This window comes from Rhinopithecus roxellana, chromosome 13 (assembly GCF_007565055.1).
Source record: "Rhinopithecus roxellana isolate Shanxi Qingling chromosome 13, ASM756505v1, whole genome shotgun sequence".
Lineage (NCBI taxonomy): Eukaryota > Metazoa > Chordata > Mammalia > Primates > Cercopithecidae > Rhinopithecus > Rhinopithecus roxellana.
In genome coordinates, this window is record NC_044561.1 from 55,130,638 (window position 1) to 55,155,789 (window position 25,152).

The following is a 25,152-nucleotide window of genomic DNA, read 5'->3' on the forward strand; positions in this document are numbered from 1 at the left end:
GTCACGATGTTGGGACTGAACAAAGGATGGAACCTCTTCCCAGAAAGGTGGAACGGGGCTAAGGCAAGGAGACCTTTCACCAGGTCAGGGCCAATGCCCAGGCTCCTTCCTGGCCCCGCTGTTGTTGTGAGGAGTGCACATCAGTAAGGCTGCTGGAGCCACTCTCCTCACTTGTAGAAGTCGTGGGGACCGAACCCCATGTCCCAGTCCATCTGCTTTTGTCCTTCCAGCTCAGGGTACAAGCAGGGCCACAGATTTGGGATGGGGGAGAGAGAGCAGAGATATTAAAGTCCTTGGGCTGAGTTTTGTGTTATAAAGGGCAAGGGAAACACAACTCCTGGGAAAACCTGGAGCTGCGTGAGCGGGTCCGCAGGTGTTTGCAGAACTCCTTTTCCCTTAGAAAAACAATCCTTCCCACTGACGTTTGAAAGGTATTTTTCATGCATGTAAATCTTGCACTCATTGAAAAACGCACAATGGCATCCCTGTGATGATCTTTGAAACTTTAAATTTTACTTTTTTTTTTTTTTTTTAAAGAGACAGGGTCTCTCTCTGCTGCCCAGCTGGAGTGTATTACTTTTTAAAGAAATCAAGCAATTCCTTCCATCCCTGGCGGAATTTGGAGCAGTGACCGAACGTGCCGTTCTCTTTTTCACCACTAGGTGGCCCTTGCTGCTCTCAGATGCCGGCCAGGCTTGCAGACAGGTGAATGCATTTCATTGGCTCCAGGGAGGCGTGATGCCACCGGGCAGCTCTTTTTAAGAGAAAAGCCAGAACTGGTGGAGCGGCGACCCCTGAGCAGTGTTCTCTGTGCTGAGCGGCGGGACTGAGCTGTTGAGTGAGAGCCAACATGAGTGAGGTGAGCGATGCTTCGACCTGTGGAGGGAAACAGGATTGAGAAGGGACCTCGGTTGAAGGATTAGTGTCAGGAAATGTGAGGGGCTTAGCAGTGCTGAGGAACAAATTAATCCTGTAATTCTTTGCTTGGAGGACTGACAGGACTGATCTCTTGGTTTGAATGGTCAGTACAGAAATTGGTTAAGTTTGCAACTTTTACAATTAACCTGAGGAAGAGAAAGAGATGCCTTGTTTGCTTCTGATTGAATTGTGACTTTGAAAAGTGCTTTGGGTTTTAGAGCTCAGAAGAGAAAGCCAATTGTTTTATTCTCTTATGAAGATGTGTATCTTTGCCTGATTCCCGCGGTGGCACCTTTCAGAATGTGAGTGGGCAGGTGGTCTTCTGGTGAACGCAAGCCTTGGAAGGGAAGGGGACAAGGTGGGGAAAGGGCTGGCCGATGGGTGGCATTTCATGGCCCGGTTGTACAAACTATCTCTGCAGTTAATCAGAGCACCAGGGAAAGAAATGCAAACAGTAGTAGGAGCTGGGAAACATCCGTGTGTATAGATCTGTGGCTCTGAGACCGGAGGCGGCCCTGGCAGAAGGGGAGCTACAATTTTGCAAATCCAAAGTCACTTCTCTAAATATGTTTATACAGAATGTGTTTTGTTGGGGCCAACTGAGAGCACGTTTGTTTTTTAAAAATCATCTTCTCCTTTTTTCTCATCTAGGAAGCAGATTAGTGGTGGTACAACACCATTCTCTAATTCAGCTCAATAACCGAGCCAAATGCATTTTCATTTCCTCTTGGTTGGCACTTAAATAATTACTTTTAAAGATCTTTTATCTTCTCTGTCTTTTTCTGACAGATGGATGATTCTTTTCTTGGAAGTCTAGGGTAAAATTAACAACTTCAGAAATAAAATGCCTCCTCCCTGCTTTTATCTCTCTGATGGGTGATTTTTGATGTAAACATGACAAGAAGAAGAGCAAAGCACTATAAAACTTAGAAATGGGGTTTGGGGCAGAGCCAAGGGTTTGAGGCAGGGAGAGACCGACTGTGGGGTGGAAGGTGGGAATTCTCCCACCACCACCAACAACGGTACCTATGACACTAGCTAACACTTGCCTAATGGTCTGTGTGCCGACAGTGTCAGGCTCTCTCTACACCTGTCATCTTCTTTGAACCTCTCAACAACGCTGTGCAGTGGGCACCATTATTATTCCCAATTGACAGATGAGGACACCGAGGCACAGAGATGGGAGCTAAGTGGCTCGAGGTTACCAGCTAATGAACAATAGAGCCAAGACTTAGGCTGATTCAATGCTGGGTAGTTGACTGCCAGGTGAATCTTGATGTCTAAATGTGTATGGAATTTGCTGAACAGCGGGGATGCCAGAGGTTGGAGGGGAAGAAGAGAGGTGAGGAGAAAGAAAGAAGTTGAGGCTCTGAAATAGAGATGGAATGATGAGGATGAGACCTCCATTTCCCACAGGCTAGGGGGAGGGGCTTTCTGCTGGACTCTACAGATATTTCAGAAGCTCCTGCGTCCACATCAGCTCACCTTGCTTACAACAAGAAGGGATGGCTGCGTGGAATGGCTTTTCTTCATATACAACTTATTCAAAAAGAGTTTCCTATAGAAGAAGGACTTAGAAAGCAGCACAGCACTGAGGGGTGGCCTCTTGGGTCAAGTCAGCTACCCTGGGATTCTGGCTCAGTCATGCCGTCTCTTGCTGAGGCTCTTGGCCAGCAAAGTGCTCATGAGCTCTCCAGGATGCTCAGCTCTGCTGGGCTCACTCAACTGTGCAGGTCTCCAAGGAGAGAGCATGTGTTCCAGAGCGCACCTGTGATTAGGGTCTCAGCCTGGTTCCTGCTGAACATGTAATCAGGGCAGCTCTGTAGTCACTGCCCTGCCCTGGCACTTATCAGACACATTATAGGTTCTTACAAGAGCCCTTGCCTTAGTTCCTTTAATGTGGATAAAAGCACACAAGAGGCACATCCCACTTTTCTGCCTCCCCTTGCTGCTCACAAAACCCCTCCCAGCTTCCTGCGCCTCATCCTCCCTCCTGCCCTCTTCTCCCCCTCACATCACATGAGGCCCCCTCCCTCTGACCACCAGCGTGGCCACCGCTCCTGGCTGATCTCCACGTTCCTGGGCGTGTGCTCCTTGGAGGGCAGGAATTTGTCCTTTGACTAAACCTCAAATCTGCTTAAAATATTTAATAAAGTGGAACAGAAGCTCCTTTCTGGGTAGAGAACTGGATTCCCCCTTCACGGCACCTCTCAAGGGGTTTCTTTGGTTGGATGAATTAAATGTGGCTTCTAGTTTTAATAACTCTCAGGTGGAAATAGCTTTCAGATCATCATTTACTTGTGTGTGTGACTAATTACCAAAGAAAGCCAGAGCAATGGAATTTGCCAGACTTTCCTTGACCTTAGGATTGATTGGGGTCTGGTGGGCAATAGTGCCTGCTGCAGCGCCAGGGCTGAGTGCCTGCTGTAGAGACTCCGGAGCTCATTAGCTGCTTACCCGGGCCAGTGGACGAGCCTGCTGGGTGGAGAGGACCCCAAAGTGTCATATAATCCCCAGGGTCTGCTCTGCACTTCCAGGCCTCCCCATCTTTAAGGGAAAGATGGAGGGACAAAGGGAGCCTCGAACTGGCTTTAATTAAACTGGGCAGCTTTACAACAGGACATCTTCTTTATTTCCTGTAACAACACTTTTTAGGGGAAATGACATGCGATAGAAAAGAACAGCTCAGGAAAGTAAAGTCCAAATTTAGGGTAATGTGAGAGAGAGGAGGTGGTTAGTGGGGGTGTCTGATTTACATTTCGATATTAAAATATGTCAGATGTGCCTGGAGCAATCTATGAGATGAATTGGAAGAGAATGTAGCAGGGATCAGAATGCAGGCTGAAGTCTATCAGCTGGATCCGAAATCCTAACCATCACAGCCTCAGTTTACAAGGTGCATTCTTTCTCCCTCGTCGTACTCACCCAGGCACAGGAAAAATGATTACCTTTCTTTAGTCACTTAATAGAGCTTTTGAAAAAAGGGTTCCTGCAATAATGACAGTCAGTCCCATGTTCTCCTTTAGGTGTCTATTTTTAAGTTGCTTTTCAAAAGAACTCATTTAGGAGAGCCGGGGGCAAGGTTGGAAAGCATAAGGACGAACATCTGGAGCGTGAATTTGAAAACGTGACACCCTTGGCCTGTTTAGGGTGCGGGTTGGAGATGTTCCAGGTCACATAATCAAATGACAGCTATTAATTGGACTCAAGACCCCTTTGGGAAAAGCCTCTTTGTAACCCCGAGTTTCACGGTCATGGGCTGGGCTCTTTTCTTTCTTTGGCGTGGACAGGAAAGTGCAACTCAGTGCCAGGCCCGTGGCTCTTTCTTTCGTCCAGACATTGGCCGCAGCAAAAGACGATGCCCATCAAAGGCATGGTTTGACCAACACCAAGGACATTGAAGGGCAAATCTTTAGATACGCATGTCTGTTCTTAGCACCCAAACAGAATCAATGTCAAATTTAATGCATACGTTAAAACGTACAATAATCTCTAAAGGAAGAAGAAAGCTGTAAATGGCATTTTTCTTGAGATTGCAAACGGGAGGCTTACATGCAGTTAACTTGTGAGGTGAAGGCATAGAATAAACATGAATTTTAAAAAAAATGTTTTGCCACTGATTTAAAAATATCATACAACAGTGGTTTGGGGCTTACATAGTTGACTATCATGGTTACCCAGTGGAGGTACTAATGTTAAAATGAAACAGAGCCTAATAAGAGAAAGATTACAGCTTTGAGCTTCTTATGATGTAAGAGTAAACTCAAACAGATGCTAATGGGTGGGTGATTAGATTTGTAAGGAGCTGTGTGTTTTAGACCAGTTGTTAAGCACAGATTCTGAGGGTGACTGCGTAAAATGTGGGTTTTGCAAATGGTCTGGAAAACCCAGCAACAGAAGGTCAAATGACAATCCAACTTGTTAAGTAATTATAACCCCATTTGAGAGTGCTCCTGCAGCAAAGACTCTGCCAGATCAAGCAAGATCGGTTTTGGTTTTGTTGGACAACACTATGAAAGATACTCTTTCCTCTGATTGGGGATATTAAGTCCACAGAGTCACCAGTTACAAGTTGGGTTTGAAGTTCAACTTTTCCTAATAGAGGAGAGGTCAAAATTAAGCAGGAACATTTGATTCGTGGGGCTGATGATTGTAAAGAGTTGCCGTAAAACTTGTTTCCCCAATCATGCATTTTATGAAGAAATGCTGTAGGGTTAAAAAGTCTCAGGTTTTCCCTTTTGAATTTTAAGAATGACACAATGCAAGATGTATATTTTTTTTTTCAAAAAGAAAATAAACGACTCACTATAGATTTTATTAAAGGTTTAGTGAAGTAGTGTGATCAAGATGAAAAGAAAACATGTGGTTTTGTAATGGAAATTTTCTTAAACCGATGATGAACACATTCTTTGTGTTATTTATTTATTTATTTAGTTAGTTAGTTAGTTATTTTTGTGAGACAGAGTCTCGCTCTGTAGCCCAGGCTGGAGTGCAGCGGTGTGATCTCGGCTCACTGCAACCTCTGCCTCCCAGGTTCAAGCGATTCTCCTGTCTCAGCCTCACGAGCAGCTGGGACTACAGGTGCCCGCCACCATGCCCAGTTAATTTTTGTATTTTTAGTAGAGAAGGAGTTTCACCCTATTGGTCCGACTGGTCTCAAACTGCTGACCTCAGGTGATCTGCCCACCTCGGCCTCCCAAAGTGCTGGGGTTACAGGTGTGAGCCACCGCGCCTGGCCTGTGTTACTTTTTAAAATTTCTGTTTTCTACTCTAAGGGCTTCATTAGAGATGTGATTGGGGGAAGGCATTCACAATTTGTCTGTGATCCTTCTGTTCTTAGACCACTGGGCACATTGAACTATTTGGACACACAAATAATATCGGGACTAAGCCTGGGGCTTTTCATTAATTTAGAATGACTTTCTAGAAAGGTCTTCATACTGGGATAAAAGAAGAATTTTAGGGAATGCATGCATACAGGTTTATGTTATACTGAATGATATTTTTATGAAACACAACATTAAAAACCATGCTGTTAAAGTGTTATAGGCTGCATAGTATTGATTAGAAGCATCCTAGACTGTGAACTTCCCAACAGGGACAATTTTATGTCGTTTACAAGCCTGACTGCTGATTTGGCACTTGGTAAATGCCCAGTTACTGAATGAATACATAAGTTTTGGGATGTGGATTTATCAGTTGCTGTAATCAATAGGCCAGGCATTCTCTTCTAAATGTTGAGGCTTGTGATTGGGATGTATTTGGAAAAGATGTATTCCATCTTTTGTTCTTTACTCTTGGTTTGAAACCCGTGTTTGCTATTTAAATCCTTTAATGTGGGAAATGTGTGCATTGTTATATACGCAACACAAGTGCTCTCATGACCGTAAAAGAAAACGAGAAAAAGTAAGAAGAATCTCAACAGAAGGAACTCTTGGCATTTGGGGAAATGTCAGGGAAAATATGGGAACTGAGCGAGGGACGTACAATTCTAATATCCCGTGTTTCTGTGTTGTCTCCATTGAGACTAACTCACTTCAGATAAGCTCAATGAAATTCAAACAAAAGAGACTAGCCAGAGAGTCAGAGCCTGTGAATCCCTTGGAAAATGGTTTGCTGTATTGAGACAGAAAACCAATTTAACTGTGATTACAAGCGAACAAGGGAGAATTCTAAGCAGACCCGTAATGATATAGGCCCTAGTGCCCAGTCTCCATCAGCCCAGTTGTAAACTCTGGCATATTGTTGAAGGTAAAATATATCTAGCACGTGGAAAGCAAGTTGCATATTATTGCAAGTAAATAGTTTAATTATCACCTAAAATTAATTCTTAATAGCATACTCGTAATATTAATTAAAATAAATAATTGATAGTTGAATATTTAAATATTTTAGTAAATTTATATTTGAAATAGGAATATATGCAAATTTATATGCAAAAAGGGATGGATTCAAATTTCTCGGGGAGTTCGAAACTGAATTGCACGTCCATATCCCTGTGTGATTAATCTGATAGGATCTCTGCTTTTCAAAATTCGAAAGGGAAAACCTGATACTTTTTAAACGCACAGCATTTCTTCATAAAATGCATGATTGGGGAAACAAGTGTTACGGCAACTCTTTACAATCATCAGCCCCGGGAAACACATGTTCCTGCTTCATTTTGACCTCTTCTCTATTAGGAAAAGTTGAACTTCAAACCCAAATTGTAACTGGTGACTCTGTGGACTTAATATCCCCAATTAGAGGAAAGAGTATATTTCATGGTGTTTTCCAACAAAACCAAAACCGATCTTGCTTGATCTGGCAGAGTCTTTGCCGCAGGTGCACCCTATCATCCTCAGGAATAAACTATTTGCCATTCTTCTTCCCATCTTTCAAATGAGGTGCCATATGAACAATGAATACAGAAACGTTTTCCCATCACCTGGGCGCAGGTGCTTTTGGGGTATAGATATGGGGATGTTCGATAACGGATTGTTTTGTGCCACAAACAAAGCAAGCTTGCCACGGTCATCAATGGCTCAAACCTATAAACGCCAGATTCATGTTGGGATCATTCTACACGAACAATTTAGCTTAAGCCACCCATTCCAGGCATGGGTCTGCTTGTATATTGTTTATGCCTCATGAAGAGCTGTAAATTTATGCTTCAGAATCTCGCTGAATTTACTGCTCATTCCATTTCTGAAAGGGAAACACTTGGCCCATATTTATGACATTGCCAGTAGAAAAAGCAATCACCCACTAAATGCCATTATTTTATATTTTACTCTTAACCTTCCATTTTGTAAATAAAAGGAAAACAAATTAGACTCATAAAGCAGGAAGGTAATCATCCACAAATTGAACATTTTCAGGGCAAGGAAGCAAAAGCTGTGAACTGTTCCAACCATTCAAATAAGGCAATTTTCCTCACAAAGGAGCTAGAATAGAGAGCAGGGGAGTCCCTCTCTTCAAGGTTTCTGCCCTCCATTTTAGGACAGTCTTGGACTTGGATGAGACTACACCATCTCCAGCCATACACGAGTCAGACCTCTGCCTCATAGTTCGAAAGACAACTTGTGAATGTTAAATATTATTTGTGACGATTTGATAGCAAATTGGGATCCAGATTGGCTTGAGATCACACTATTCCTGGTATAACAATCCAAGTCTGTGGTACAGTGTCATGACAAAAGACACAGTCATCTGTTCCCATAGCACCACACCTGTGGTTTGGTCAATAATCAAATGAAGTAATGGTTATTTTAATTTTATACGACCTCTGAAAAGGGACTCCAGAAGTTGACAGGACCCATTAACATGTGTCTTAATCAAATAAGAGTAAAAATATAACAAGGAAACACAAGAGGGAGAAATAATATAATTTCTTCCTTTATTTCCAAAATCTTAAAATATGTATATATAAGCATCTGTCCATCAGGTGGCTAAGTTCTAGTATTTTTTTAAAAAGCTAGTTAAAAGATTACACCTGCTTTAAAATGTATGATTCTTATGTACAGTAGTTTCCCCTTGTCTTCAGACGCTCAGTGGATGGCTGAAAGCGTGGGTGGTACCGAATCCTATGCATGCTATGCTTTTTCCATATGGTGATAACTAGAAGTGTTACTAAGTGGCTACTGGCAGGTAGTGTGGACAGTGTGGATACGTTGGACAAATGAATGTTTCATGTCCTCAGACAGCAAGCGGTTTCATAATGCTACTCAGTACAGAGTGCAATTTGCAACTTATGAATTGTTTATTTCTGGGATTTTTCCATCCAACATTTTTGGACTGTGGTTAACAGCAGGTAACTGAAACCTCAGAAAGTGAAACCAAGGAAGATTAAGGGGGAACTACTGTATGCAATTTCTTTATTAAATAATAGCCACTCTTTCATTAGGAGTTGTTAGAAAAATATCATTTTTTTTTTCATGAGCTCAGCAAAATGATCAATTGTATTTAGGGTTTTCTTTCTCACATTGTAAATTTTCTCACAGATTTTTTTTTTTTTTTTTTTTTTTTTGGTATGCAGACAAATCTCTGATGCAATGAATGGGTCAAATTTCGAGCTGAGTGTGGCTGTGTGACAGCATTCTAGGTGCTCGTCTCCTCATCTCTGAAGGGTGACAGCATACACACAGACACTGGCGCTGCCACAAACCTGCCCATGTCCAAGACGGGCAATGGTGTGGAGTCTTCCTTTACAGATCTTATCTCTGCATCTTCTAGAGAGTTTTAGATAGAAATAGCAAGAAGCAAAACTTCAAATCATTATGCCATAGTGACATCTTCTCCTTAAAACAATGAAGGGTGACTTGACGTGATTTGGTCCTCTTGCCTTCTGTGACTTTCCACAGTTGTCATTGCTCTAACAACAACTGTCTGTTTTAACATACCAATGTTCTGAGAACTATCTTCTCAATCTTCCTGAAGATCCATAACAGAACGGAATAGTGTCCACAATGATTATGCATATCAATATTCCGAAGTTTTTGATAGTGTACCCTAATAGGAAAAAAATTTGACCGTGTATACACAACACATTTGTATTGATTTTACAATTATGTATACATGCTAATATGCTAATATAGTAAGAGTTAATTGTTAAAGGAAGGGTATGGAAATCTAATTCCAGTAGACTTTTTGGTAACTGTACTTCTTTTTGAGTCTGATTTGATGGCTGAGGTTTTTAAGCTTGTATTGGTGCCCATGAAGGCATCCTAAGAATAGAAGGTTTAGTCAGTGTTTCTATTGTTTCCTTGGTGTTTGTGCTGGTGGTGTTTGTGCTGGTGGTGTCAGTATTATTTTCAGTCTATGATTTTTATGCAGAATTTTTCAATTGTGATAAGACATATACAATTTACTATTTTAACCACTTTTAAGTGTACAGTTCAGCAGTATTAATTATATTTACACTGCGAAACATGTCCACAGAACTTTCTCATCTTTCAAAGCCAAGACTCTGCACCCATTCAACAACCACTCTCCACTACCCCGCCCCTATCCTCTGGCAAACCCATTCTATTTCTTACCTCTATCAGTTTGACTACTTTAGGCACCTCATATGCATGAAATCGTACAGTATTTGTCTTTTTGAGACTGGCTTGTTTTACTTCGTATAATGTCTTCAAGGTTCATCTAGGTTGCGGCCTGTGACTATATAGGAAATTTTAAAAGCCACTTACCTACTGCAGGAAGATTAGTTTAGTTAAAGGTAGATTGTGTAATCTATAAATCCTCTTAACAGAACACAAGGAACTGCAATGCATCACGTGATGATATGCTGAGAACAAGTCAACAGGCAGTGCGTCTGGGACAATCTCCAGTTGTGGCACTCCTACTCTTTCCTACCCACCAAGTGATGATGTCAGTATCAATCCAGATATTAGCTATTAATGAAACCTAAGTTTTAAATTGATCTTAGATCCTACACAAATATAAATAGAAATCCTAAAGAAGTCTTCTTAACCATGAGTGTTTGTGACAGTGAAGTACCTTACAACCCTAGAGGTGCCGTTGACACTGTAGTCTGTGCCAACAGCACCTCTTGGAGTTGTGCTGTGAACAACCTATGCCACTGAACATGGTGGTTCTGCCCTTCCTTGAGTTGACATCAGCCTGCTTAAGGACTGTTGACCTTGAGAAAGACTGTCAATTTTTATAGTTCCACTTAGAATTCAGGGAATCAGAGAAGGGCATTGCTGCCATTTCATTCAAAGTGGTCATTTTAAAATAGGGGACTGAGTGTCCAACAATGAATCTTGTGCAAAATCACAGACCTTTTTGAGAGAAAGCCTAAGTTTCTCTTCCACATTTTCCATCCTATTCCATTTCTCATTTTCTGGATACAACCCAATTTCTTTTAAACCTGTGCAAATTCCACTTAGGATTTGCACAAGTAATTTATTAAATTAAAATTGTCCTGAATATTTTTATTAGCCTTGAGTAAAAAAAGAATAGCTGCAGAAATCTTGACAAGGCCATTTTTTTCTTCATCAGGTCTTCCACTCTACTTCTAGGGATTCCAGCTTCCACCCTGACACCCCCAGCCTCCCATCCCATCACACACGGATAAGCTGAGAAATGTTCATAATGCTACCCTGTGGAATGTTTCATTAAGACCCTTATTGGACATGGTGGCTCACTCCTGTAATCCCAGCACTTTGGGAGGCCCAGGCGGGAGGACTGATTAAGCCCAGGAGTTAGAGACCAGCCTGGGCAATATGACAAAACCCCATCTCTACCAAAAATTAAAAAAAAAAAAAGTAGCCGGGTGTGGTGGTACATTCCTGTAGTCCCCGCTACTCAGGAGGCTGAGATGGGAGGATGGTTTGAGCCCAGGAGGTGGAGGTTGCAGTGAGCCATGATCATGGACAACAGAGCCAGATCCTGCCTCAAAACAAAAACAAACACAAAAACAAAACAATCAAAGAAACAAGACCCTTGTTGGCAAAGTTTTCTTTTCTTTTTCTGGTAGTGTTCTTGACTTTGAGGTTATACCAATCACCTTCAAGCCTTGCTTACTCTCTAGGGCTCTGTTTGAATGAGAAAGAGCATTCTGAACCCTAACATATACCATTTTTAGAAAACGTTTTTCCAGAAAATGGTGGCCCTTTTTATGGCCAAAACCATTGCATATATAATCAGTTATCACACATTTTGTAGTCACATTTCTTTTTTTCTTCTAGATTGTGATGAGAGAGAGAGAAAAAGTCTTCTATACCATTTCATCTTCCCAGCGCTGTATCATTGAACTCACATTGGAGATGGAGAATCAATAAGACGTGGTCCTTACCCCTTAAAGAACTTGTAGGGGGAGACAGAATCACATAAAATTATAACTCTACTCTGGTGTCCATGAAGAGCTACAGGCCTATTCTCTGTATAAAGCAAGTGCCAGGATGTATGGGTTAATTTGCCATTGCTCACGGATGGGAAGGAGAGGAAAGGAGATGCCAGTGGTAACCTTCCCAAAGCAGCCAGGGCTTACAGAAGTAGGGGCTCAGCACACATTGAAGAATAGCACTACGACAGCACTCTGCGAATCTTAGAAGTCATACATTTTAGAGCCATGTGAGAATTTAGCAATCTTCAACTCATTGTGCGGATACATGTCCATTATGATACTGTTGTTAATTCTGAACTCCTGCCTGGTGATAAAAATTGCTTTAAACATGTTGGACATTTTCTCACCCATGTCAATGAATATTCGGGCTGTATGGACTTGTTGCATCTTTCTTTAAAAGTGAAAAGTCTCCTGTATATTGGAAAGAGATTAATGAGGACAGTCAATTACATTTTTGAAAGTGCACACATTGGTTGGTTATAAAATGTATATGTTCCTATTGTGAGAACTGTGTGCATGGATTTAGGTATGTCTGTAATTTCCCTTTGTGAGAGTATGTATCCGTGCTTGCTCATGGTAGAGTATTATTGCACTCTGTATCTCAGAACTTCTAGTGGCTTATTAACCAATATATTATTGTCTTCTATTTGAAGCTTGTTCAGGGAGTGGGCTCAACCCTATATTTATAACTCTGTTCTCACATATGCTTAAGTCCTGTCAAAATATCTAGATAATACTGTGCCACATCTCAAATATCATTTCTGGAAACGTTCGACACTTCAGAAATGTGGGGTATTTTACCTCTTCTTGAATAAAATTTTCTTTTCTTTATTTCTTTTTTTTTTTTTTGCAACTGAGTTTCACTCTTTTTGCCCAGGCTGGAGTGCAATGGCATGATCTCAGCTCACTGGAAACTTCACCTCCTGGGTTCAAGTGATCCTCCTGTCTCAGCCTCCCGAGTAGCTGGGATTACAGGTGCTCACCACCACGCCCAGTTAACTTTGTAATTTTAGTAGAGATGGAGTTTCACCATGTTGGCCAGGCCGGTCTCAAACTCCTAACCTCAAAAGATCTGCCTGCCTTGGCCTCCCAAAGAGCTGGGATTATAGGCATTAAACCACCATGCCCAGCCAAGAAAATTTCTTAAAATAGATGTAGCAATTTGTCAAACACCTCCACCAAATACCTCCTTCAAGTTCATAGTTATTTTTCATCCAGATTCCATCTTTGCCATCTTTAAAAATGATTCATTTCATTTTTCAGGCACTATTCTATGAATTTCCATGTCATCACTTTTGCTGAGTTCTTGCTGGGAGCCAGAATTGGCTGAAATTCCTAAGAGAGTTCCCCCACAGTTGCATTTTGGATGAGGATTTCGAATTTTCACATGACAAAATATAAATGCCTCCAAATGTACTCCAGAGGTACAAGCAGTGGCGTTGGAGGCCCCTTCTCTGGCTCCTTAATGTCCCGTTAGTATTACAGCAAGGAAAAGAGATACGGGCTGAAGAGTCAGGCAGATCCTGGCAGAAATGAGGCCATTTAAAAACACACCACAGTTCTGTAACCCTCCCTCCTGGCCCCCTCTGCCTTCAACCTCGTTTGAGGTAACGTAGCTCAGCATTGGGACATCCATAAAAGTCTGTGACAGGGAGTAGGGCAGGACCAGTGACACAATTTGTGGGCCCAATGAAAAATCGGTATGATGCCCCTTGTTAAACATTGATTAGAATTTGAAGATGGAGACAGCAACATATCAGACCAAGCCACGGCCCTTCCGAGAGTGGGCCCTTTGGACCACACGGGTCACTCTCCAATAAGGCCAGTCCTGGGTCAAAATGAGAAGCATCCCAATTGCTTTTTAATGAAAAAAAAAAAAAAAAAAAAAAAAAGGCAGAGCTGAAGAAACATAATTCCATTATCTTTGCAATGTCTGGAGCCATATATATATATATGTATATGTGTGTATTTTTAAAAGCCATATTAATGCTAAACTCTGTGTGCACATGTCCTTGAGTTCTGATTCCAACTGTCTTTACTGAGTGTTGGTTGTTTATCCAGGTGAAAGCATCTACTGGCCAGTTTTGTACCAAGTATTTTTCTCTCAAGTCTTTGGTCCTCACTTCCTCTTCTTGAGTATGTCCAGAGGGAACAGAATGCAGATGTACGAGGCTTTTTCAATGAAAGAGACAGTTTTGCAAACAGGGCTTTGGAAATAGATCTACCTTAGTAATTCCAGGATCAATATGTGCAGATAGGAAGTAATTTGGCGGTGTGAGCTTTGACCATTTGTAAGTGCTTTGTCTCTGGAAAACAATGTTTAAATTGGAATTGGATTTTATTTTACAGTCAGTTAAATCCTTCTGGATTTCAAAGGAATTTGAAACATCTACTATGAAGGAGGCACAGCTGTTAGGCTGAGTTGGTTGTTGGTAGTGTGCATTTTTTTTTATGGGGAAAGTAGAATTTTCACTTCTGCAGAGAGCAGCTGATCAAATGGCCCACATAACTTTTACCTGTCTTCTTATCTGAGTCTCAATCATTTCTTGGGCTGTGACAGCTGATTTAGGACAAAACATTCCCTTTTTCCAAAAGTATACAACCTCAGGCTTCTACTGTTTTCTGAAGCTATTTTTGTTCTAGTTGAATGTTGGGGGAAAAAAGCCTGGCTATTTGTTTATTATTACACCAAAAAAGAAAATCTCCATCTTCTGAAGCTTGGGACACTCACTGTTGGAGAAACATGTTTAGCAGCACACAGTGCCAAATGAACTACACATCTGCATTCCATCGCAAGAAGTCATTGCAGGAACAGTGGCAGCAGCCTCCATAGGAAGAGAGTTTGCATGGGAGTCTAGGAAGCCAGTTAAACACCTGAAAAACACGTTGAGACACCTGGACAGAGTGACTTATGAAGCAAGAACTGTTTTCACGGTCCCCGAGTCCTGTCCTCACAGATGCATGAAACGTACATCTGCGGTTCTGACATCACAGCGGACACGGGACCCTGAGTGATGCATTATTGAGTTCCCTGACAATGTGAAATGCATTTGTCCCTCTTTTCCCTAAAATGGCCCACCTATTTTCAAATGCAGAGTCTTGTGCAATGTCATACATTTCCACAATGTTGCTTTAAAATAAGAAAGGGCAGGAAACATGATTCCAACTCTGCAACCAGATGGACTGAGGCGTAACACGTCTGCATTGTTGACGGCAGAAAGGAGGCGTCCAAGTCAGGTTTTCCATCTTCCAAGCCAATCTTTCCCCCTCTAGACCAGAAGGATGAAATGGCAAATGCTCAGACTACCAAGTCAATCTGCCCAGACTCCAATTCCATTTCCTGACCCCCTCACGTAGCTGTAACAAGCTTGGGCATATTCCTAAGCCTCTCCGTGTCTCAAGTTTTCTCTCCATCCAGTTGGGATAAAGGTAGTAGCCACCTCATAGTAGGCTTGTTTCCATGAAAGTGTTTAGCTGTTGTTACTGTGACTGAAAAAACACAGCTGCTTGCATTTGCAGACAGAGCCTTGTGCCTTGGTGCAAAGAAAGGAAAACATCTTTGCCGAACTTGGAGGTGTCATCTATTCGCTCAGCTCTAAATAGGGTCTTCTCTTGGATAACAGTGGGTTTGGCCTGTGTCCTTTCTTTCTCACACGTTTTTGTTCACTTGATGAGGATGCTGAGTGCAGCAGTACATTATGCTTGGCTCAACCGTGGCAGAGTCAGTGTGGCCATGATGAGAGATCTTTCAGGATGGATGACTGCTAAGGGACTGGCAGGGCAAGAGTCTCCCAGCTATTGTGACAATTCATTCTGTGGTCTTTGGTCATTCTTTGGCTTTTATCTGAGTACACCTGGCATGGCATTTTACCAGCTGTATTGGGGAGGACTGGGGGAATGGAAAGCTGGCATTACTGCTGAAAGCAAAGATGTGTCTTTCTCTGTGGCCAGTTTTTGTAATCCAGGAAGACCCCATGTGAGTTTTCTGACTTCATGTCATCTTCCCTAGCCTTTGAAGTATAAAATTGCTAGAAGAACCACATCATCCTCGGAGGGACAGACAAGCGTCCTTAGTGTTCTTGAAATGATTACATCGTCAGTTTCATTTAGTTCTAGAAGACTGGTCCTGCCTGTTGGTTTTTCCCCTAATCATCTGTATAAGAAGACTTGCCCTTAAATGGGTGAGTTACAGGCACAGCTCAGTTTCTGTCGTTACACTGATCTTTCATTGACAGTTTTCCACCCTCTGTTACTCTTGGCATCTGGCTGGTCAAGCCATAACTTCTAGGGATGGGAAGAGAAATTGAATCTCTTCTCTTCTTCTCTGTACTGTTTCAATCTGGCACCTTCTACATACTGTGAGAGTATAACCTTGTAATAAACATTGGGGTCTCTTTGCCTTTGTCCAAGAGCCCACTGTTGTTGTTGTTTTTGTTGTTGTTGTTTCTAATTACAGCAGGTGCTCTGGCTAGCATCTGGCTCATATGCCAGCCGTCTTTATTCTGAGACTAATCTAAGGATTCAACACAAATTCAGGAAGGCAATAAAAGAAGTGGGGTGGATGGAGAAGCATTTCTTTTGGTGCAGTTCAGATGCAGAAGGTGGTAGACCCCCACATTTATGCATTGTCCTAGCACCCTACAGATCCATGGGGCTTCCAAGGGTGGCTTGGTGGGGTGGGGTTGGGGGCATGTGAATTTGGTTGTAGCTGGAATAAATGGAGGTGCTTGTATGTTGATTCCTGTGCCCTTTGATCCAACCTCTGGCTTGGGGAGAGGCTGCTGATTGGGGCAGATGCACACACCTTGTGACAGGGCCACTGGGTTCTCCTGGTCTTCCATCCACATTTCTTCTTTGTCATCAGCGTACCCTCCTCCTGTATCTTCCCTTTCTGGAAAAAATATGAGCTGTGATTTGTATGAAACACACAAAATGCATCCGTCGGAATCAGAGATCCAGGAAACTTCAGCTGAAATGAACAACTTAATAATATTCACAGGTAGAGCCTGCATCCTTTCGTGAGAAAAATGACACAAATATTAGTATTCTTTGTTTGGAGTCTCTTAACATTCATGTGAGGTACATATTTCCTGTATTTCATTTTATTTTAATTCACCATGAAAAAGAAACTGGTCAGATAAAGAAGCCGAGGCTTTGAGGAGTGGAATCATTTATTTGTGGTGATTCAGCCATATTTACTCCTAGTCTTTCAACTGTGAGCTCAATGCACTTTTTTCATTACCTTCACTATATTGCAAGCTCAATACAATGGGGGAAAAAAGGAGAAACATCTCTTCTTAAGCCTGTTTTACCATTATTTTGCTCTCTGATTTTTCTTAGAGACCAGATCCATGCAACATGAGCATTTTAATCTCATTTAGTTCTCACACATTAAAGAGGTGGGTATACTGTTATTGTCATTTAATAAAAACAGACACCGAGGCTCAGAGAAGTCAAGTGACCTGAACTGGGCCACACAGCTGCTGGGGGCCAGGGCTGGGATTACCTGGGTAGTAGGATTCCAGCACACTTATTTTTGAGGTTAAGTTTATTAAGGTGTAATTTACATGTGGTAAAATCTACCCCTTTTAGTTGTATGTTTGGTGAGTTTTGACACATAGGCACTTTTTTTTTTTTTTTTTTTTTTTTTGAGACGTAATCTCTTTCTTGTTACCCAGGCTGGAGTGCAAAGGTGCGATCTTGGCTCACTGCAACCTCCACCTCCCGGATTCAAGTGATTCTCCTGCCTCAGCCTCCAGGTAGCTGGGATTACAGGCATGCAACACCACACCCAGCTAATTTTGTATTTTCAGTAGAGTCGGGGTTTCACCATGTTGGTCAGGCTGTTCTCAAACTCCCCACCTCAAGTGATCCGCCTGCCTCAGCCTCCCAAAGCACTGGGATGACAGGAGTGAGCCACCACACCCAGCTGACACATATGCAGTCTTGTAATTGAGATATAGACTATTCTGGCCAGGCATGGTGGCTCCTACCTGTAATCCCAGCACTTTGAAAAGCTGAGGCAGGCAGGTCACCTGAGGTCAGGAGTTCGAGACCAGCCTGGCCAACATGGCAAAACGTTGTCTCTACTAAAAATATGAAAGTTAGCTGGGCGTGGTGGCATGTGCCTGTAATCCCAGCTACTTGGGAGCCTGAGACAGGACAATTGCTTGAACCCAAGGAGGCAGAGGTTGCGGTGAGTGGAGATCGCGCCACTGCACTCCAGGCTGGGTGACAGAGGAGACTCCGTCAAAAAAAAAAAAAAAAAAAAAAGAGAGAGAGAGATAGACTATTCTATCACCCAAAAAGTTTCTTTGTGTGCTTATTGTCAGTCCTTTCTTTCTACCCTTGGCTCTGGAGCCCACATTCTTCACCAGCACACCTTAAATAAAAATAAGCCCAATTACGACGCAAGCTATTTACACCGTTTTGAGAACAGCATGATCATATCGGCTTTTAAGTCAATTAAATCTCATAGTGCAACAGTTTATAAATGTTACTTTATAATGAATAGCTGAAGTATAGAAAAGTAACAGAATGACACCAGAGTGACCTACGTTCCTGGTCCTTATAAATCATGCCAGGGTCTCTGACTGCAGGGAGGGCATTCAGTGAATGGGAGTGCTTTTGATTCTGAACAGCTGCCTCAGCCAGAGCCTTTAAATGAGTTTCTGTCCTGCTCCTTCTCAAACTGACACTCAGCAGGCACCACCTGCTTCTGCTCCAGGGGGCTAGTCAATCACGTAGTCCGTTGGTTGCTAAGAAGCAACGAGCCTGAGGCCCAGCAGCGAGCCTGAGGCCCAGCAGCGAGCCTGAGGCCCAGCAGCGAGCCTGAGGCCCAGCAGCGAGCCTGAGGCCCAGCAGCGAGCCTGAGGCCCAGCAGCGAGCCTGAGGCCCAGCAGCGAGCCTGAGGCCCAGCAGCGAGCCTCCGGTCCAGCAGCGAGCCTCCGGTCCAGCAGCGAGCCTCCGGTCCAGCGAAGCTCCCAGCTGCCCTCCCTCTGCTCCAACCACAGCTCGTCCCTCTGCCAGGCGCTGCCCTCACAAGGCGGCTGAGAAGAACATCACGTTGGCAGCTGGGGAAACCTCTGGCTCGGGGCTGGAGAAACAGTTCTGGGCATGCAGTTGAGGGAGGACACATCTCTTCTTTCTAACCCAGGGACAGTGTCCTACCTGCATGTGGTTTGCAGTTCAGGAGAGAATTCAGCCCATGCCTGTGGAGTCACACTCCCCCGCAGAGGGCACACATCCAAGTGGCACTGAAGGAGATGCCCTCCCCTGTGCCCTGGGCTTCCCCCAAAGCCAGGCACCCTCCCCCTCCTCTGGGACAGGACGCCAGGACAGGCCTCAGAGCCTGCAGAGCCAGGCCTGTGCCCAGCTTTCTTTCCTGAGCGTCCTTCTATCAGCCCCTGTGGATAAGTCTGTTCTTTCCTATGTTGCTGTCTGAATGTATTAATTAGTCTGAGGGCAGCTTAAACAACAGAAATGTATTCTCTTATAGTTCTGGAGACCAGAAGTTTACAATCATGGTATCTGCTGGGTTGGTTTCTTCTGAGCACTGTGAGGGAGGGTCTGCTCCAGGCCCCTCTCCTGGACTTGTAGATGCTGTCTTCTCCCTGTGTGTCTACACTATCTTCCCTCTGCATGTCTGTGTTCAAATTGTCCCTTTTAATAAGGACACAGTCCTATTTGATTAGAGCCCATTCCAATGAATTCTTCTTTACTCGATTGCAAAGGTGTTATCTTCCAATAGGATGACACTGGGGGGTACCTGGGGTTTAGGACTTCCTCGTGTGAATTGCAGGTGGAGGTCCAAATTCAGCCCACCACACTGCAAAAGTTGTAGTAGCTCTGCCCAACATCAAGGACCATTCAGAACCTTCTATGATATTAATTTTCAGGAAACTGACAGCAACACACAAGTCGTCACCATGAATCTTTGTTGAGCCAAGTTGAATAGACAAGTGGCTTTTTTGGCAGGTATGAAATACGTAAGATTTGAAAAGTCAGGGGGAATTCCAAATGAACTCAACAGTGTGGGCTGGACATTTCATGGTGAAATCTGTGAAATTAGAAGAGTCCACACAGAAGTCATTAAATAGCAACTGTGCTTTTTAAGTTGCAATGTATACCTTTATGAAATTGTACATATGACATGTGGTTGGTTTTATAAAAGAGAGACTATATATATGTCCACCTATAAGAAGATGGAAAGAAAATATTCTGAAGTACTAACATGGATTCACTCTGATTAGTTGGATTGTAGGTGTCTTTTTGCTTTTTTCCTTGCGCATTTATGTTCCAAAAATTTCACAACGGCCATATCCTACTTTTGCAAATAGAAAACAGTGTTCTTCAACATGAAAATTGGCACAAAGAAGATATTTTTAAAGTAGAAAATGCTAATTTTAAAAATATAACTGAAAAAAGTATAAAATTAATACCAGTAAAATAAATCATGGATACCTGAAAATGATGGTACCTTTATAAATGGTTTGCCTGAACGGCAGTGATGCTAATTAATTCTCTCACCATAAAGGTCAGGATAAAAAATGATAGGAATAGAACATAGTATTTGAGGCAGAATTTCAGCCTTTGGGTCTTCCAGAGGTGAGAATGAAAGAGAGGAGGAATTAGAAAGGTTAATGCATTTGTCATTGAAGATCCCATCACTTTTTTTTAACCAACTTATTTTTTTTTTTAACCTTCTAGTTGAAGTTTTCTTTTGACATTACATTCTACACCTTTAGGGATTAAATTAATGCTCAATTTTTGGAATGTTATTAGGAGAATTACAGATGACTTAAAAATATCACCGGCGAGAAATTAAATCTTTTCCGTCTCTATCACAAAATGTAGGCATAAAACTCTCTTCTGCTCTTCAGACAAATTCAGCAACTTTGATTTTGAAGTTGCCTTTAATCATAGGTCTTTAATGTTCCTGAGAATCCGTGTACTTAATGATGGAGGTGGTCCCAAGCAGTCATCAGCTACCTGCTTACCTGCCTGGCTGTTGATGCCATTTCACTGTGCAATCTCTGTGGCTTTGCTCCTCTGTTCATTTAAAGACTGATCATCTAAGAGCCTGATTAGCCTTTGTCAAAATAACACTAAATATAATAACATAGGAACAGGTCTTTTTGTTTCTTTATCAACGTGATGATTCAGGGGAAGGGGACAAGAAACCCTTAGAGGGGCTTACTGGGGTCACGGAGGCAGTTCTGCACCCTGTGTCTCTCATCTGATATTTCACGGTCCTCATGTGCCATATATACCAAAGATAGGCGGATTTGTGTTTTTCCCCTTTTTTATGATCCACTAGGGAACTGCTTGTCGAGATGCTGGCATTCCAGCGGAGCTAAAAGCCCTGAAACCATTAGAAGTGTTGATATCAGGATGCTACAGCACAAAAAGAAGACAGCACTGTGGAGAAAAATAACTTAAGAGAAGACACATCACCGGGGGATAGACAGTGTTAAGTAGCACCTGCTAACAAGAGCTTTCAAGCCACCATGAGAACAAGATGGATTTACTTTCCTTCCTTTGCAGAATCTCAGCAGCTCCGTGGTAGACAGGGGCCACAGAAGTCAGATGTTGGGAACAGGGGGCAAAATTTTAAAGAGGACTTAGGAACAAATACTTTCTCTCTTTTCATAGAGATGAACAACCCATTTAACATCACTCAACAATGGCTCTTGTGGTAAACGCTATCATTGATGGACAGGTGGGGAGAGCATGGCTGTTGGGTCCAGGTCCCTTAGATATGGCCAGTAGGATGCATGGATTATCATTTTCCTTCCGCAGGGAGGGGACTGAGACTTCAATGAGCAATTTCTCCAGTGATATGCACCCGGTGGGGATGATCAGTGGCTAGCACAGCTCCCTCAAGACCTGACAGCAGTGTGAGTTAGGGGACTTCCCCACTGCCCGTGATGTCAATCATTCTTGGGTCTCAGCTCTTCTCCCCTCCACGCTGAGATGGTTGCTTTAGTCTCTGCCTGGCCCTCCAGGCTACGAGCCACCAAAGTGGGAGCATTGGGTCCCTTCTGCTTGGGACCCTCGGGCCTAGCCCAGGGCCTGACTCAGCAAAGGCAGACACGAACAGTCCAGGAGTTTGTCGCCTGCCCTGACTGAGTCTGGGTACCTGACTCTATACCCGTGACTTTTTCTGCTGACAGCTTTGCACATTGGTAAATGTACCTAATTTCCATTTCACTTTAAAAAATAATCTTGACTTCTCAGCCTGGGGGCACACCGCAGTCCTTTAACTAGAGCAGTTTTCCTGGGCAGTAGCCGTGAGAGGCTGATAGCAGGGCTGGGAGAGTCCATTTCACTTCCATCCCTGCGTGGCTTGATCCCGGAGCTGAGAGGGAACGCCTCTGTGAGCCAGGGGCCTCTGTGGGTCCAGTTGTCCCTTGTCCCCTGTGGACCTGGCTGCATGAAGATTCTCTCTTTCTTTCTAGTGTTGCCAAAGCCAGACTCATGTATAAAGTTCTTTCCAATATTTGGTGGCCACATAGGTGAGTCTACTGGGCATATGGGCAAGAAAGAGAGGGGTGTATGGCACCCTAAGAAATTAGGAGATGATCTGGACCCTAACAGCTTCAGAAGCCTCCTTGTTCCCTAACACTTAGGGGTCTTTTAAAGTGGTGACCCCCTAGTCCAACCATATCTCACCAAATTAAATATCAAACCAAGTTCTTAGAGTGAATCCAGATTTACCCACTTTAAATGCTAGAGGCATACATTCAGAAAAAAATATTATTAGACTGCAATTTGGACCCCAAATTTAACCAACTAGAATTTCACATTTCATATTCTTCAACCTCTGGAATGTAAAATAAGTGTCTTTTAATGGGAACTTATATTTTATCCTAAAGATGGAACAAAGTGTACTGGGCTGAATTATTTCCCAAATAGGCATGATCTGTCTCATGATGATGATGAAACAGGTTTAGGTGAGTTGGCTTCTTACTGACATATGAATAGCACACTGATTTTATGGGTATGGACAACAAAGGTTGGAAGCGAGGCCCTCCACTGAAGCATTCTAGAAGTCGTATTATAAACACTCTCCAAACCACAACAGGAGTCCTTCAGGCCCAGGCATGGCCCGTGATGGAATGAAAAGGTTTCAATGACTATATTAGAATAATTTTCTGAAAGCTTGGAATTATTGGGTTTCTCCAATCTTTTCCTTACTTCAGGGAGACATGGTGACTAGAGTTGGATTGAGACACACTGAAGCGGAAGGCAGAAGGAAATATCAGTAATTCCGATCCGATTTCAAATTTTAATATTTATTTATTTATTTGAGACAGTCTCGCTCTTGTTGCCCAGGCTAGAGTGCAATGGTATGACCTTGGCTCAGTGCAACCTCTGCCTCCCAGGTTCCAGCGATTCTCCTGCCCCAGCCTCCAGGGTGGCTGGGATTAAAGACGTTCACCACCCTACCCAGCTCATTTTTTTATTTTTTTTATTTTTAGTAAAGATGGGGTTTCACCATGGTGGCCAGACTGGTCTCAAACACCTGACCCCAGGTGATCCACCCACCTCAGCCTCCCAAAGTGCTGGGATGACAGGCGTGAGCCACCGTGTTTGGCCAAAATTTTAATATTTTGTTCATCATGACTTTTTGCAATACTTTTTATTTGAAAAATATTGCATTAACATATGATTTATTTTGATTGGTGAGTGGCTTGGAGCCCTCTTAAATTTTGTGACCAGGGGAAATGCCCTGTTTGCCTTACCCAGTGGTGGTTATTTCAAGAACACCGTGATTTTGTAATATACTTCACAAGGAAGAATAGTAGACTGAGAAGTAATCGAGTTTTTTGTTTTCAAAAGAATTTGTTTGTGGGACTGTTAGTGATGTTCGGGATGCCAGCACATTTTCTATTCAAGCCCTGAACTGAAGACCTAGGTATTAATGATGTTGCGCAGCTCCTAACTGTAGCGTACATATGGTCAGACATATCTTTATGTCCATTCTAAGCTCAAAGTACAGAGAAAAATGGATCCAAGTCCAGTTATTCACCTGGAACTTGGTGTGGTCCATTCAACTAGCAGGGTATTGAATATGAAGGGATTGTTTGTGATTTTGCAACTTAGTGGAAAAAAAAAAAAGTCACCCAGCCGTGTCTATGTGCTGAGTCAGACACCTCTCATGTGTCACTAGGCCCTCTCTGAGGACCCCCGTGGGTGGCTGACTCAGCGTGGGCTCTGCAGACTTCAGGCAAGGTGCACAGTAACAGCATGTCATCTCCTGCCCACATCAATCACCTCCACCTCCACCTCCACCCCTTGCCTTGGGGCTTCCTCCTCAACCCAGGCAGACGCTAGATGCAAGACCTTGCATGGTCCAGATGCATCGGGAATTGGTGCTCTGTGAAGCACCTTGGATCAATAAGAGACGGCGGCTGGTGGTGTAGGGTCCAGCGCTACGGGGCTTAGCGGGTGTTCTCCCCGTGTGTGGAGATGAGAGAGTGTAATAAATAAAGGCACAAGACAAAGAGATAAAGAGAAAACAGCTGGGCCCCGGGGACCACTACTATCGAGATGCAGAGACCGATAGTGGCCCCAAACAGCTGCGCTCGCTATTTATTGCATACAACACAAGGGGGCAGGGTAAGGAGGGTGAATCTTCTAAGTGATTGACAAGGTGAAGCAAGTCACGTGATTCCAGGATAGGGGGCCCTTCCCTTTTAGGTACCGAAGCAGAGAGAGAAGGAAGCATAGGTCAGCATTTTCTTCTCTGCACTTATAAGAAAGATCAAAGACTTTAAGACTTTCACTGTTTCTTCTACTGCTATCTACTACGAACTTCAAAGAGGAACCAGGAGTACGGGAGGAGCATGAAAGTGGACAAGGAGTGTGACCACTGAAGCACAGCACCACAGGGAGGGGTTAAGGCCTCCAGATGACTGGCGAGCAGGCCTGGATAATATCCAACCTTCCACAAGAAGCTGGTGGAGCAGAGTGTTCCCTGACTTCTCTAAGGAAAGGAGACTCCCTTTCATGGTCTGCTAAGTAACGGGTGTCTTCCCAGACATTGGTGTTACCGCTTGACCAAGGAGCCCTCAAGGGGCCCTTATGCGGGTGTAAGGACAGAAGGCTCACCTCTTGCCTTCTAGGTCACTTCTCATAATATCCCTTCAGCACCTGACCCTATGCCCATCGGTTATTCCTAGGTTATATTAGTAATGCAACAAAGAATAATATTAAAAGCTAATGATTAATAATGTTTATAATAATGATTGATAATTGTTCATGATCATCTCTATATCTAGTTTGTATTATGACTATTCTTATTCAAACTGTTTTCTTTATTACACTGAAACAGTTTGTGCCTTCAGTCTCTTGCCTAGGCACCTGGGTAGTCCTCTGCCCACATGGTGGATCACTTT

The 25,152-nt window shown here is 43.1% G+C and overlaps 1 protein-coding gene across 1 annotated transcript in view; it reads left to right on the top strand.

Moving 5' to 3' along the window:
• Window positions 1-665: 665 nt before the first annotated feature.
• Window positions 666-25,152, top strand: part of PCP4 (Purkinje cell protein 4) — a 61,434-nt gene continuing 36,947 nt past the window's right edge. Inside the window, exon 1 of the mRNA XM_010368697.2 lies at window positions 666-859. Coding sequence (XP_010366999.1) covers window positions 851-859 — 9 coding nt within the window. The 5' untranslated portion in view covers window positions 666-850. The remainder of the gene's footprint in view (window positions 860-25,152) is intronic.